General features: G+C 40.5%; 1 protein-coding gene across 1 annotated transcript in view; it reads right to left on the bottom strand.

Moving 5' to 3' along the window:
- The window catches only part of SLC66A2 (solute carrier family 66 member 2), a 1,460,443-nt gene that overhangs the window by 1,147,111 nt on the left and 297,343 nt on the right, over positions 1-15,989 (bottom strand). The window contains exon 2 of the mRNA XM_044067025.1: positions 15,376-15,509. Coding sequence (XP_043922960.1) covers positions 15,376-15,509 — 134 coding nt within the window. The remainder of the gene's footprint in view (positions 1-15,375; positions 15,510-15,989) is intronic.

Genomic DNA, 15,989 nt, shown 5'->3' with positions numbered 1-15,989 from the left:
CAATTCCTACACCATTTCTAACCTGTTCCCCTCCTGAGTAGTAGAGTCTGGATCCCAAGCCAAGTGGCTTTGCTGCACTGCCCTTCCACCTTGTCTACTGTACATGTAGGATGCCCAGACTCCTCCATATCATCATGTCATCCACTTCCAAGCTGCATCCTGTCAGTGAACCTACATTAAGCATAGCAATTCTCAGTTCATGTTTGGCAGGTTGGTTGGTTTTACGTCCAGCTTTCACTCAACAGAACTATCCCAGGTAACCTAGGCAAGGCAACTAGACACCGGCTGGCCAGTAGCTTATTGACCCAGGGCTGCTGGGCTTTATTGCAGGCACACACTGGCCAATATGGGCACATATACCCCTCCCACCGTCAGCATAGGTCCCTGATGTAGGTCAGAATAGGCTGGGTCATCAAACCACTTATCACCAGTAACTACCCATGCCCATTTGGTGACATTAGTCAACATGACCAAATCATCTAGAGTCATATTTTACATCAAATGGCTAGCCCTGCCACAGCATGCAATCTGTGATCCATGTTCTCCTATCTTGAGGATACTGCGCACCACAGTTGATGCCCAAAGTGGTTGGTCTGTACAACTCTTCCCCATAGGGCACCATGCAGAGTCTGTGCTGCTGCTCACAGCTCTATTCATTGGTGAGTTTGAGATGGAAACACTCAGCATGTTTTTCAGACATGGCAGGAACCCCAAGGAGACAAGGGAGAACATGCAATCATCCTGTCAGTGAACCCACATTAAGCATAGCAATTCTCAGTTCATGTTTGGCAGGTTGGTTGGTTTTACATCCAGCTTTCACTCAACAGAACTATCCCAGGTAACCCAGGCAAGGCAACTAGACACCGGCTGGCCAGTAGCTTATTGACCCAGGGCTGCTGGGCTTTACGGCGGGCACACACTGGCCAATATGGGCACATATACCCCTCCCACCGTCAGCATGGGTCCCTGGTGTAGGTCAGAACAGGCCGGGTCCTCAAACCACTTATCACCAGTAACTACCCATGCCCAAGGAGACAAGGGAGAAAGTACAGTTTTGTACCTACCATAAATGCAGATGTCCGATAGGTATGCATCTGCAGTCCTAACATATGGGGTTGTCCTGCCTCAGGCAGCCCTTCGGTCGGCCGGATTCCAAAGTCTGGGTCTGGCCTCGGCTGATGTCGCACTTCATCCGACGTCATAGCTGCTGTTTATTGGGTATAAAGGCATCAGCCAACGCCATTTTCCTCAGTGTTTCTTGCCCCAGATGCCAGGTGCCCTCTAGTAAGGCTAAATTTTGGATAAATGCAAATAATTCCAAACAGTAGAGAGCAAACCTTATAAAAGAATATATATAAATATATACATATATACAAACAAATACACCATTAACAGATTCCCCCAGCTAGCTAAAAGATGGGTAAATACCCAAGGAGTACCACAGAGGGGAAGGAGGGTGGGTAATCCTGACTGCAGATGCATACCTATCGGACATCTACATTTATGGTAGGTACAAAACTGTACTATGTCCTTCAAGGATGCATCTGCAGTCCTAACATATGGGTAGAATACCATAGCCAAACTGGGGGAGGAGGCACTAAGATAAAGATGGTGTAGTTAAGATTCCTTGCAAAACAGCAGTTGCAAAACCTGCTCGGGATCTAGAGTATAAAGGAAGATTGTAATGCTTGGCAAATGTATGCACGGAGCTCCAGGTAGCAGCTTCTAAAATGTCTTTGGTAGCCACTCCTCATAGGAAAGCTGTAGTGGTGGCTGTAGCTCTTGTGGAATGAGGTCTGATATTATCAGGAGTTGTCTTTCCATGAAAAGAGTAACAAAAACAAATGCAATTTCCTATCCATTTTGAGATTGTCTGTTTTGAAATTGCTTTTCCTTGCATTCCTGTTGCATATGCTACCAAAAGCTGGTCAGTTTTTCTGCTGGTCTTAGTTCTGTCCAGATAGTAGCGTAATTGTCTGTGCACATCCAAGGTATGTAGCAGTCTTTCCCCTGTTCTGTGGGTTGGGGAAGAATGTAGGTAAATGAATCGCTTGGTTCAATGATACTCTGGAGACCACTTTTGGCAGAAAGGTAGGGTTGGTTCTCAGAGAGACTCTGTCCTGATGGAAGATAAGGAAGGGTTGTACTGCCATTAATGCCTGTAACTCAGATACCCTTCTTGCTGAAGTGATTGCTAGTAGGAAAGCAGTTTTCCAAGACAAGAATTGTAATTCTGCTGTTGCTGCTGGTTCAAAAGGGGGAAGAGTTAACTTTTCCAGCACAAAGTTGAGGTCTCATGTAGGTAAAGGTGGTTTCCTTGGAGGCTTTACATTTTTGATTCCTCTCAAGAACTGCCTGAGTAGAGGATGAGAGAAGACAGGAGGATCCAAGTTGTATTCTGCTGAAATTGCTGATGCATGAATCTTAATGGAAGAGTAAGACAGGCCATTATGGAACAGCTCTGCTAAATATTCCAGGATGTGTGCTATGTTTGCCAAAGAGACATTTTCTCCCTTTGCTGCACTCCAAATGAGGTATCTTTTCCACTTGGCTGAATAAGTCTTCCTTGTGGAGGGTCTGCGAACCTCCAGGATAATGTCCTTAACCCTCTGAGATAAATCTGGGGTATTTTGCTTTATGCAATATTCCAAGCAGTTAGCTGCAGCGTTTTCAAGTTTGGATGTAGGATCTTGTAGTTGTCCTGTGTTAGTAGTAAGGGACATAGAGGTAGATGCCATGCGTGTGTCCGAGACATGCTTCTCAGTAGCGGGTACCAATGTTGCCTCGGCCAGTCTGGAGCTATCAGAATTACCCTTGGTTGCTCCTCTTTGATCTTCAGTAGAACTTTGTACATCAAGGGAAGAGGTGGGAATGCATATGCTGTCAGGTTTTTCCAGCTGAAGGAAAGTGAGTCCACCCTCCAAGCAAGTGGGTGGTATGTTCTTGTGCAGAATTTCTTCAATTGGTGATTGTGTGGGGAGGCAAATAGGTCTATCTGTGGTAGTCCCCATTTCTTTGTTATGGCTTTGAAAATATCTGGATGCAGCATCCATTCGTGAGCATTTGTGGTAGTTCTGCTTAAGGTATCTGCTAGAGAATTTTCTTTTCCTGGTACAAATCTGGCCTGAAGTTGAATGTTGAGGTTCAGGGCCACATTCCACAGGTCCATTGCCATCCGGCATAGAGGATATGAGTGTGTACCTCCCTGTTTGTTGATGTACCACATGACTGTGGTGTTGTCCGTCCTTATTAGCAGATGACCCTGTTGATGGAGTGGTCTGAATGCCTGGATCGCATATTTCACTGCCAGCATCTCCTTTAGATTTATGTGTAAATTCAGCTGGTCTTGGGTCCATAGGCCTTGTATACACTTGTCCACCATGTGAGCCCCCCATCCTAGGTCTGAGGCGTCCGTGGTGATGGTTTGGCTTGGCTGTGGTTTGTGGAAAGGCAAGCCTCTGTTCAACTGACAGGCCTGAGCCCACCACAGGAATTCTTGCTTCAGGCATGGAATTATTGGAATCTGGTCTTCTAGACTGTGCTGGTGTTGAGACCATACATTCCTTAGGTACCATTGCAACTTTCTCATATGTAGCCTGGCATGCGGAATCAATATTATGCATGATGCCATGTAACCCAGGGCTTGCAGGACTTTCCTTGCAGTAAGCTGAGTTTGTTTTGTTAATGACATGAAATAGCCTGGTAGTTGCTTTTGTTTTTCTTCTGTGAGAAAGGCCATCTGAGTTGATGTGTCCAGTTCTGCCCCCAAGAATGTTATCCTTTGGGATGGTACTAGTCTTGACTTCTGTATGTTGACTGTGTATCCCAAGGCTTGCAACAGTTGTATGACATTTTCCAAATCTTTTGTTAGTTTTGCCTTGTTGTCCGCTTGCATTAGGCAGTCATCCAGGTATGGGTAAATTTGAATTCCCTGAAGCCTGCAATGAGCAATTACTGATGCCAGGCATTTCGTGAATACTCTGGGCGCAGTAGATAAGCCAAAGGGCAATGCTGAGAATTGATAATGCTCTGATCCTGCAAGAAATCTGAGGTATCTTCTGCAATCTGGTCATATAGGGACGTGCAGGTATGCCTCCTTGAGATCTAGAGTCACCAGCCAAGACTCCTTGCCCAGCATGGGAAGAAGCTGCTGGAGGGTCAGCATTTTGAATTTTGGAACAATGAGGTATGTGTTCAATGCGGACAAGTCGAGGATAGGTCTCCATTGATTTTCTTTTCTTGGTACCAGGAAAAGCCTGGAGTAAAAACCTTGGCCTTGTTCCATAGGTGGCACCTTTTCTATAGCTCTCATCCTTAGTAAGTTGTTGATTTGTCTTACAGCGTCTGTTTTTTGGCTTGGTGGTAGGTTTGGCATTCCCCTCTTTTTTGGTAGAGTGTGGAAGTGAAACCTGTAGCCTTTGTCTATTGTTTATAAAGTCCATTTGTCTCCTGTAATGTAATGCCAGTTGTCTGAAAATAAGGCTAGCTTTCCGCCCAAGGGAGCTTCCAGTTGTTCCCTGGTAGGCGGAATCAGAGCCAAGTCATTGTGTCTGCCCTGTGGAAGTGGTTGTAGTTGAATCTGTGGCAGTACTTCTCTGATTGGTAGGTTGCCACTGACGTCCTCTGTAGGCACCCCTAGACTGACTTCTGCCTCTTGGGCGTCTATTTCTGCCTCTCTGTGCTCTGGAGCTGTCTGGAAAGGACCAATTCTTCGAAGGCCAATTTCTGCTAAACCTCGGAGGTTGGACCTGCAGAAAATCCTTGACTGTTTGGACAGATTTTGCTTTTTCTTCCAACTTCTTTAGAACCTCCTGTGCAGGGGAGCTAAACAAACTTTGTTTCTCCATGGGAGCATCTAGGAGTTTTGATTTAACATGGTCTGGTAAAGATTGTTCTTTTAACTATGCATGTCTTTGAATCACTGTTCCAGTCATAGCTGATCTAAAGGAAGCCTCCAGTGCATCATAGCCACATTTTAAGAAATGGTTACTGACCTGCTGAGAGTTATGTACCAAATCCTGAAGAGACTTGCGGTCTAAAGGTTCAGGAGAGGACAGTTTTTTATTTAGCTGGTCTAACAAAAATTCCTGATACTGAATCATGTGAAATTGACAGTTTAAGGCCCTAGCCGAAAGAGCAGCAGAAGTATAAACCTTTTTACCCCATCTCTCTAATGCTCTAGATTCCCTATCAGAGGGAAGAGGGTTTTTGGCAGAAGCAGCTGCCACACCTTTCGGCCCTGTGAAATGGTTTCGGGTCTGCAACAGGAGCCTTATACAAATGGTAGTGTGTGTCCGGGACCCTGTAATATCTGTCAGGCTTGGCAGGGGCTGGAGGAAGAGAATCAGGAGCAGTACAGGCATCATTAAATGCATCATCAACTACTGTTAGTACTGGAGGAATGGCTAAAGGCCTATGCTGTGGTAAGTGTAAAAAAGTCCTTAGCCTTTTCCTTGAATCTGAAAAATCCTGGCCCTGCCATTGGAAATGCTCCCTCATAGCATGAAAGGTTTCTCCAAAAGAAAATTCCTCAGGAGGAGAAACAGAAGGAATGGAGTCTTCTGCATCAGAATCCTCATAAGGAGAATATGGGCCTTCCTGAGGGTCTGTAATGTCCGAGTCCTCCGAGGAATAGTCTGTAGAGACAGGTTCCGGGGGTTCAGTCCTAGGCCTCTTATCTGAAGGGGGCTGAGAGGCCCTGTCTGGGTGAGAGGCCCTGTCTGGGTGAGGTTGGGATCCCCTGATCAAAGAAATGAGATCCTCAGCCAGGCTGAGTATTTGTGAACTAGAGGTAGGCCTATGTGGGGAAGTCTTAGCAGGTAAGGCCTTAGAAGATTTAGCTGCTTTAGCCCTGGCAAAAGCCTTGATCGACATAGAAGCAGGGGGTCTAGCAGCCCCACGTGCAGGGGTAGTAATGTCTAAAGGAATAGTATCAGACAAATCCTGGGTGCCTGCTTCTGTAGCAGTAATATCAGTAGCAGATTCGACCATACTCTGTGAGGCCTTGGCTATAGGAGGCATGCTTTCGGCCGAAGGAAGAACCGAGGATTCGGTTTCAGCCGAAACCGAGACACTCGCGGTTGGCCTAACCGCAGTTTCAGCCGAAACCGAGGACCGCGAGTGTCGGTCCTTTTCCTTGCGCTTCTTAGTTATTTGTGTAGTCGGAGTCTCCGACGGCATTTTGTAAGCAAAAGCAGGACCAAAAAACTCCTCTGCAAACTCCGACCGACGTCTAAGTGTCCGTCGGTTGAAGGAAGCACAGGCTAGACAAGCTGATACGTCGTGGTCTGGGCCTAAGCAAGGAAGGCAGTAAGAGTGGAAATCCTTATGAGGTATTTGTTTCCCACAAGTTAAACAATTATTTACTTTTTCTGACATCGGCTGAGGCAAGAAAGAGTCCCCAACGGGGTACTTAGCTTTTTAGAAGTCTTCGGTAGTAGAAATCTCTGGATCTGACCGACCGGCACTTGCGAACAGCTTCTGCTTCGGGCACCACGCGGCAAGAAAGACTGAGGAAAATGGCGTCGGCTGATGCCTTTATACCCAATAAACAGCAACTATGACGTCGGGTGAAGTGCGACATCAGCCGAGGCCAGACCCAGACTTTGGAATCCGGCCGACTGAAGGGCTGCCTGAGGCAGGACAACCCCATATGTTAGGACTGCAGATGCATCCTTGAAGGACATCATGTAAACTCCAAACAGGCATTGATCCGAGGTCAGGATCGAACCTCGTACCTTGTGCATGGGAGGTGAAGACCTTAACCATTATGCCAACTGGTCTCTCTGCTGCCATTATGTTGGTATAAATGATCTCATCCATAAGGACTCTCTGACTGTTAGTAGGGAACTTACAGCCCTCTTAGACAGTACAGCTTGTACTGGTGTTAGGATGTATTTTTCACAAATCACATATAGAAAGAATAGTCAGGTCACTGTAAATGAAAAGATTTTTGAGTAAATACTTAGTTGGAAAAAATGTCCCATTTTTAAAAATGGAAATGGGTAGAGCATTCAAGCCTAATTTTGGGCACAAGTGTTCAGAATGGATGGCAGTACTTGTCAAAAACAGGGAAGATAATTTTTGCAGCAGATATTTCGTAATATTTGCCAAAAACTAGGCAGGATTTTTGCCACATCACAGATAGCAACATTTGATGCATCTCTGATGGTTGTTACTGCATTAATAATAACATTGTTTACTGAAAAAATTGCTACACTCCCACAAGACTGATGTTGTTATTGTTTGTGAAGCATGATTAAAGAACAATGACTGGAAACCAGTTCTGTCAGGGTATAAATGGTTTTACTGTAACAGACATTCTAACAAAAAATCAACTGGAGGTGTTATGATAGGGATTAAAGGCAGTTATGTGACCCGTGATTACAACATGTTCAGTGATAACACCAATACTACAGATTATGTAACTGTGACAATAAAGACAACCCTGGAACATATAACAATTGTTGGAGTGTATAGACCACCAAAGTCAAGTGCTGATGACCTAGCAGAATTCATACATCCCTTGCATGAAACGCAGGAGGGAAGAATAACATTATCTGGGGACTTAAATTTACCAACAACAGACTGGAATAATATTGTTTCAACAACATTAGTAAAGAAATTATTCACAACATATGTTCAGGAACAATTGCTTCAAACTGTAAAAAAAAAACTACCAAGGAACAGAACATACTAGAAATTGTGTTCTTAAAGAAATGACTGTTACTTCAAGTCAAGTTTTATCATTGTTGATGTGCAGTGATCATGGGGTTATAAAGGTTAAACTGTTGCTAGATAATTCAACCAAACTGAAATCTAAACCAATGAACAGAAAAGTAATTACAGATTAATATGGAAGCAAAAGAGTGACTATGTAAAACTAATTGCAGTGATGTGTTCATTGGAAAAACTGCAGATGAAATGTGGAACGTTTTGAAAGAAATTCTTTGACTGCATAAAATGTCAGGGGGAGATATTTCCATAAGAACATACCTGGTTAAGGTGAGAGAAAAAATATAAGAAATTGAAGAGAGGTCAAACTACAACTTTGAAAACTGAAGTAAACAAGCTGGACAAACAACTTAGGCAGAGTGTGAGAAAAGATCAAGAAAATTTTAAAGAAAATGTAAATAAAAATATTGAACATACTAGGAAACCTTTACATAGATAAACAAGATGTGGAAAGAGTAAAGACCTACAGACTGAAACTGTGTGTGGATTCTAAAATTTATTCGCAGACACAACAGATTATAAATATATTTACAAAATCTTTTGCAAAACAGTTTGGCTCCATAAAGGGGGTGATAAGTTGTCCTAGTGACATCCAGGAAACAGTAGAAACTGGAATAAAATTAGATTACATGGACAAAGAACTGCGCAAACTGGATCCAAGCAAAGCACAGGGAGGAGACAGAATTAATAATAATGACCTGAGAACACTTCGGCTAGAACTTATAGTACAATTATATCAATTATTTACTGGGTCATATAAATATGGGGAGCTTCCTTAAAATTGGAGACATGCGTTTATTAAACCTGTCTTTAAGGTAAAGGGGAGTAGACAAACCCCAAAGTCTTATAGACCCGTAAGTCTACTTTCATGTTATGGAAAAATAATGGAGAAGGTAATATTGGATAAGTTGTTGTCAGAATTGGATAGGCTGGGACTTGAAACCATATATCAGTCAAAAGTCAAAGTAAACTTTATTGTCATTTAGAACTACACACGTGTAGCCTAAACGAAATTTCATGCATCAGTTAAATTCTTGAGATTACAAAGGAAAGTGAAACAACACATACAAGTAGGGGAATAAACATAACTAGCAAATACAATACTACTCCCAATACACGTAAGAAAGAGCAAAGACATTTACCAACACTCATATCAGCATGCACATATTGAAAATGGGTTTCCTTCAGAATCTCGAATTACTGAAATCTCGATTTTCAGTAGCCCGAGACCAGAAAGGCGAAAGTCCAGAATACCGAAACTCCAGAAGTGAGAAATTCAAAATGCTGAAGTTCGGAGATTTTTACTTAGCAGTTCTGGTGTTGCATTGTGTGAGTGGATGGTTGGAGATGTAGGTAAGTATTTGTGCTTTACGGGTTTTGGGTATGGGCTTTAGTGTCTGTCTGTGTGTTTTGTTAGTGTGATGTATGTGTGCAAGGGGAATGTAGCTTGTGTAGTGGTGTTTTTGTGTGTTTGTCTGTGTAGTGCGACCTCAGAGTTAGTATATTTAAGGTGGGGTGGGGGGGTGCAGGGGTGCTTGCCCCCCTTGCTTGTATGTCAGGTAGGTGTTTGTGTTATGTGTAGGGAGGTGTGTGTTTGTGTCTGTGTGTGGGGTATGTTTTGTATAGAAGTCACGATTTTAAATTTCGCTCTTCTGGGGTTTCAGCTGTATGGATTTTCGTCTTCATGGTCTCGAGAGAGATTTCAGTATTTTGAGGTTATGAAGTGAATCCATTGAAAACAGATCTATTACAGCCTGTAACATGATGTTCTACAACACTACAATAAGAGCTATGAATGAACAATTGTACTGTGATGTAATTTACATAGATTTGACTTCAGCATTTGACAGGGTCATACACAAAACACTGATCAATAAATTAGAACAACTAGGTATTGATCTGCTCCTGATAAGATGGATAGCTGCATGGCTTTGGCTTACAAATAAGACACGACAAGTATCATACAACAATTGGACAGGTGCAATTTTTGGTTACAGTCAGAGTGTCCCACAGGGCTCTGTTCTAGGCCCTTATTTGTTTAGATACATGAAAAAATAAGCATATGACACTTGGGAGACATAGATTGAAAGGTTAATATTTAATACACCACACAGTAATTGAAACTATAGATTCATTAAAGGACCTGGGTATATGGGTAACTCCAGCTTTGAGTTTTTCTAATCATATCAACCAACTGGTTAATGATAGTTATAAAACTATAAGATGCATATAAAGATTTATAAAGTCTAGGAAATCAGAAATGATGAAGTCACTGACTGCCAGTTACATTAGACCCAAACGTGAGTATGGAATAACAATATGGAAACCTTATAAGAAAACAAGCATGAGTAAACTGGAAAGAGTACAGAGGAAATATACCAAGAGCATCCATGGATGTGAAAACTTGAGTTACTATGAAAGACTAATATTTGAATTTGTACAGTGTCTCTTATAGCTATCTAAGAAGATCTTATTGAGATATACAGGGCATTTAGAGACAACTATCTCTGAGAATGTTTGGGGTTATCAAAAAGTACTAGAGAATCATCAGACAACCTATGGAGAAGATTCAGGGTCCGAATGGAGAGATGATAAGTCAGCAAGCAAAGGAGAGTAGTATTGCTGAAAATGAATTCATCCTCAAGTCTTGGTGAGTACTATCATAAGGTGGACCCTGTTTTTCAAAAAAATCTCACCAAGATGACACTGATATATAGACTGTATTTTATATAGCATATATCATAGGCAGAAGTAGGTCAACAATTAAAAAAGAAAAAGACAGCTGGGTGCACAAGATGCAGGATAAAAAAATGCCCAATCATGGTAGGGTGTCAGGACTGGAAAAAATGACAGTGTAGAATCCTCAAAATACGGAAAAATTCCTACAATGGGACCAGACCAGGCCCAGTGGGAGGATGCCCCCCCTGTTACAGAAGGAAGTAGCAGTCCACAAAAATCACAAAAACTGATAGATGGCATAGGCCAAAGAGGAGCCATAAAAATGATAAGAGTGGACTATTGAGAATAAGAAAGAAATTATGTACTCTTATTATTATGCAAAAAGGCAGAATTTCCTGACACAAGATATACAAAAAGATTAAGAGAGAAATTAGAGGAAAGAAAAATACTTCCACAAGAAAAACTTTCAGAAGCTTCAAATAAAAAATAGTGTTCATTAATACAACAGATTTGTGAAAAACATTATATAGACCAAGAATCGTTGATCTCTTTGGAAAAAGAAGCAACTGAGGAAGTGTGAAAATATAAACAACAAAACGTAAACTATTAAACATAGTTTCATACTTGGCTAACTGTCTTTGAGGGCCATTTTAAGCCTAGCCAATTACCCCAAATGAGAATCAAATCCTGTACCTTGTGTCTGTAAGGTAACCACCTTAACAATTATGCCAACCTCCCACCTAGAGATTTTTAAAAAATATAAAAAAGAGGTATGGACATGGGAAAGAAAGAGAGATTTGATATGGTACTATATGTATGCAAAATCGAAAGCCAAATTAATCAATACAAAAAAGACAGCCCAAAAGATATTCAAAGAGAAATACAGGCAAAGGCATCCAGATATGAAAAAAATTCACAATAAAAAATAATATCACAAAGAGGGAATGCAGAAAAGAAGATTAGTAAAGTAGAAGTTAAAAAAAATAGAAGTTGTAGTTACAGAATGACTGCACAGTAAAGGACATGGTGTAGAAGGCCTAACACAGGTTACATCACAGCATGATGGAACGAGTCCCCAAAGTAAGGAGAAACAGGAAGATCAGAAGACATCTGAAGAAGAAATATGGACATGGGAGAGAAAAAGAGATTTAATATGGTGTAATACTTATACAAAGGAGAAAGTAAAACTAATCAATACAAAAGGAGCAGCAACAAAGATTTTCAAATAGAAATACAGGCAAAGGAATCCAGACATCAAAAACTTTACAATACAAAAAATAAGAAGACAAAGAGGAAAAGTAGAAAGGAAGATTAGTAATGGAGAAGTTAAAGAGATAGAAACTGAGGTTATGGAGTACCTGCGAAGTGAAGGATTCAGTGTAGAAAATCTAACTCAGAAAGCACCACAGCAGGATAGAGCAATGGTCATCTAAATTAAGGAGAAACCAGTGGAACAGGAAGCAACTGTTCAGTTGCCATATGACGATATTTTGAAGCCTTCCACAGGAAACCATTATAAGTGCTCACTTGAAGCTGGACAGCAAGGGAAGGAACAGTAAACTGTGCCAACTCTGATGCAATCAATGTTGAGGAGTGATAGGCCAGTGAGTTCCCATGTGACAGAGCAAGAGATGACAAAGGATGAAACTGAAGAGAATGTGCCACAGGAAGATGCTATAGAACTTTCTATAGAACGTTAGCAGGAAATGGAAAACAAAAAAATCTGCCCTCATTTTAGAAGAAAATGAGGTAAGAGAAGAGTTGCTTGGTTTAATAGCGACAGAGAGACATATTAAGATCAATAAAACAAATAAACTGCAGAAGGTCAATAAAACCCAAAATGTTAGAAGTTTGATAAAACAAATGAACACAGTAATTAAGACTGTCCATAGAGATCCATGTGATATAACAGAAGTAAACAGGCTATATTACTGTGCAGCTAAATTAATAACAAATAACATTCTACCACAAGAACACAGGGTAGTGAGGGAAAGGAAGGGGAGAAATTGAATACCATCATGGAAGTATCGAATAGAGAAAACTATAAAGCAATTAAGATGAGAAGTGTCACTTTTACAGCAGTACAGAAGAGGGAACAGATCAACAAAGATATTCAGAAAGATGTGATAAAAGAAATGCGCAATATTACAATGGATCAGGATCTATCTTGCACTATTGCACATAAACTAAAAAATCTCAGCACAGGCAGAGAAACTTAGAAGATACACAGACAAATATAAAAAAGTCCAAAACAAGTTTATTGATGACCCCAAAAAGTTCTATAGAAAATTGGGAAGCAAGGCAAAAGGAATTGAAAGACCACCCAAAAAAGAAGAAGAAATAGATAAATTTTGGAGAAAGTTCTATGAAGATCATGTGGAATATAACAAAGATCCTAAATGGATAGAAGAAGTAAAAGAAAGAACAAGAAGTTCAAAGGTACAGGATATGAAATGGGATGAAGTACTGGTCAGAGAGATTGAAATAAAGTTAAGAAAAGCTTCCAACTGGAAAAACCCAGGCCCAAATACAGTATCTAACTTCTGGTTAAAAGTATTGACATCTTTCATGAAGATTTAGCAATGAGAAGAACTGCTTATATGTGCACTCTAAACAGACAGCAACCTGGTTAACAACAGGGAAAAACAGTGTTTCTACTTAAGAGTGAACCTGCAAGTTATCCTAAAAATTACAGACCAATAACTTGCCTTCCAGCAACGTATAAACTATACACCAGAATTGATGCTGACAGAGTTTGTAATCATTTAGAAGAAAATTTAATTGTGGCAATAGAACAAAGGGATAATAAAAGAAAGTCATATGGAACAAATGATCATTTGTTGCTAAATAAAGTCATAATAGAGAACTGTAAAAAGGGGAATAATCTAAGTATGGAATGGACTGAGTACAAAAAAGCATTTGACAGTATCTCACATTCATGGATAAAACAGTGCTTAAAAATGTATATGATATACCCTACACTGATTGGTTGCATTACAGTGACCCTGAAACAGTGGCAAACCACTTTGCAATTAAGCCATGAAAAAGAACAAATTATTATTTCAGGGATAAAAATTCAAAAAGGAATATTCCAGGGTGACTCCCTGTCACCACTGCTATTCTGTCTTGCCCTTAACCCATTAAGCTGTCTACTTAACAGATCAGGCCATGGCTATAATTTGGCTCATAGAAAACAACAAAGTGTAAAGACTTATCTTCTCTTTGTCGATGATTTCGAACAGTATAGCTCATCAGATGAAGAACTGAAAGCACAACTGCAAGTAGTCAAAACTTTTTCAGATGATATAAGAATGTCATTTTGTCTTGATAAATGTGCAAAAGCAGCATTTAAAGCAGGAAAACCAGTTTGGGACAAGAATGTGATATAAAAGAACTTAAGCAAGAGAAAGTGAATAAATATTTGGGAATTGATGAAGGATCAACAACAAAACATGTACAAATGCAAATAAAGCTTAGTAAGGAATATTTTAGAAGACTTAAATTAATTCTGAAAACAGCACTGACATCTAGGAACAAAATTCAAGCTATAACCAATTTGCCCTTCTTGTCCTAACTTACAGTTTTGGAGTGATTGACTGACCCCCCAGATTAGATAATAAAACAAGAAGGATGCTTCATGCTCACCAAATGATTTATAAAAATTAGTGCATACCAAGATTATATATTCCTGGTTACAAAGGAGGTATGGGCCTCCTTGAAATTGATTACATGCACAGATCTGCAATCTTGGCACAGCACACATATCTGCTGACCTCACAAGACCCAAATGTAGTGAACGTTTTGAAACATGAGGAGAATAAATCTTAAGATGATTTCCCTGCTTAGTCTAGCAGAAGCACATCGATATCAAGCAGGAATGGAAATCAAACCAGAAGTAGATAAAAATCAGGCAGTAACTGAATGTGCCAAAAAGCAAAAGAAAAAAGTATAAGGTGAAGGATCAGATGATTAGGCAAGAAATGTGGAAATGCATAAATATACTTGCAAGTATAGCAAACTTCTGAAAGAACCTCATGTCAATCAGGATCGAATGCAAGAATGGTTAAGGTGAGGTGAATTCAAACCAAGTGATGAAAGGTTAATAATGGCGGCCCAAGACAGTGGGCTACATTCATACACGTTGTTTTGCAAAGTCCATTGAACATGTGGGAGAAACAGACAGATGTAGGTTTTGTAAAACAGAACTAGAAACAGTCACACACCTTTTACTTATTTGCTATAGGTAATACTATACTACTGACATGGAAAATTCTTTAAGCTTTTCCAAACAGCACTGAAGTAGGAAACTGAAATGGTGTGGAATGAGCAAGTATACACCAAGCTAGCACGTAAAGATCCTACTTTCATTTCACCTACCATATGCCAAAACAATCCACTGTGAATAAACCACAAAAGCAATATGTGCAGACTTTTCATGTCCATTTTCAAGACTTCAATGCATTATACTGTTGTCTGTTTTGTGGTAAAGATTGCTCATCGTCTTTCAGGAATGGAATGCCTTACAAGACATCCAGCCTCTGATTAAACATTACTCCAGTGAAACTGGAAACATTTAAGTTACTGGCACCAAACAAGATGAAGCTGCCCATTTGATGGACCCTACACTGGCAAGAGTTGGGATCACAACTACCCTACACTGTCAAGAGTAGGGATCACAACTGGATGCATGGGTCAGTTCAGTTTACACAAAAACCCTCTATAATTTGTGCTCACACAAAATTCACAGAAAAATAATACGTTAAAAATATTTTTCACAAAATAAACTCCTCTCGTACCTACCACAAATACAACTAATTAGCACTGCTGGAATATGGAATGTGAAGCAGATGCTCAGAAACACAAACATCACTAGCGACTTGGAACCACTGTCTTAGCTCCATAACACTTGCACAAAGCCTATAACACATAACAGCAGTCATAAATGAATTTAAAGACACAAACCTGCAAAGGTGCGCCTCCTGGTGTTCAGGTCATTGGCCATTCGAACTTCAGTGCAGAGCTTTAACATGGCTAACATTGTAACAATCATGATAATGCTTTGCCAAAGCAGAGGAGCTTCAAAATGCCTTCCAAACCTAAAAAATAATCATAAAAAAAATCACCTCATAAAAATTAGAAATATAATATGAAACAATTTGTAGAAAGTAAAACGAACAAGTAAAGGCCAGTATGATAAGGACTATGTCCCTCAACATTTCCAGGTACACTGTTTTGTCTGGACTATTCTGACATCTTGGTATGTGGCCTTACTATGTTCTCTGTAGTTTTCCCATACCTGAACATGTGAATACTTACTTCTTCTATAGCTGCCACCCCACCAGGGCATATTTTGGTTGCTTATGCATTAGCAGTGCTGCAACACACTGTAGTATTATTCTGCAGTTTGTTAACACCTGCAGGGTATTAGGAGAATGGTGCAAGGGGCACAGCTTACCATGCCATCTGACTTTACACTACACCACATACAATGCAGACCTGACCATGTGTTCACTAATAGGGCCATTAACTAAGGCCTGTCTGCTAAGAACGTTTACATTGGCCATTGCTCCTAATAC

This window comes from Protopterus annectens, chromosome 3.part1 (genome assembly GCF_019279795.1).
Source record: "Protopterus annectens isolate FY-2018-M chromosome 3.part1, PAN1.0, whole genome shotgun sequence".
NCBI lineage: Eukaryota > Metazoa > Chordata > Ceratodontiformes > Protopteridae > Protopterus > Protopterus annectens.
This window is presented reverse-complemented; position numbering and strand designations above follow the sequence as displayed.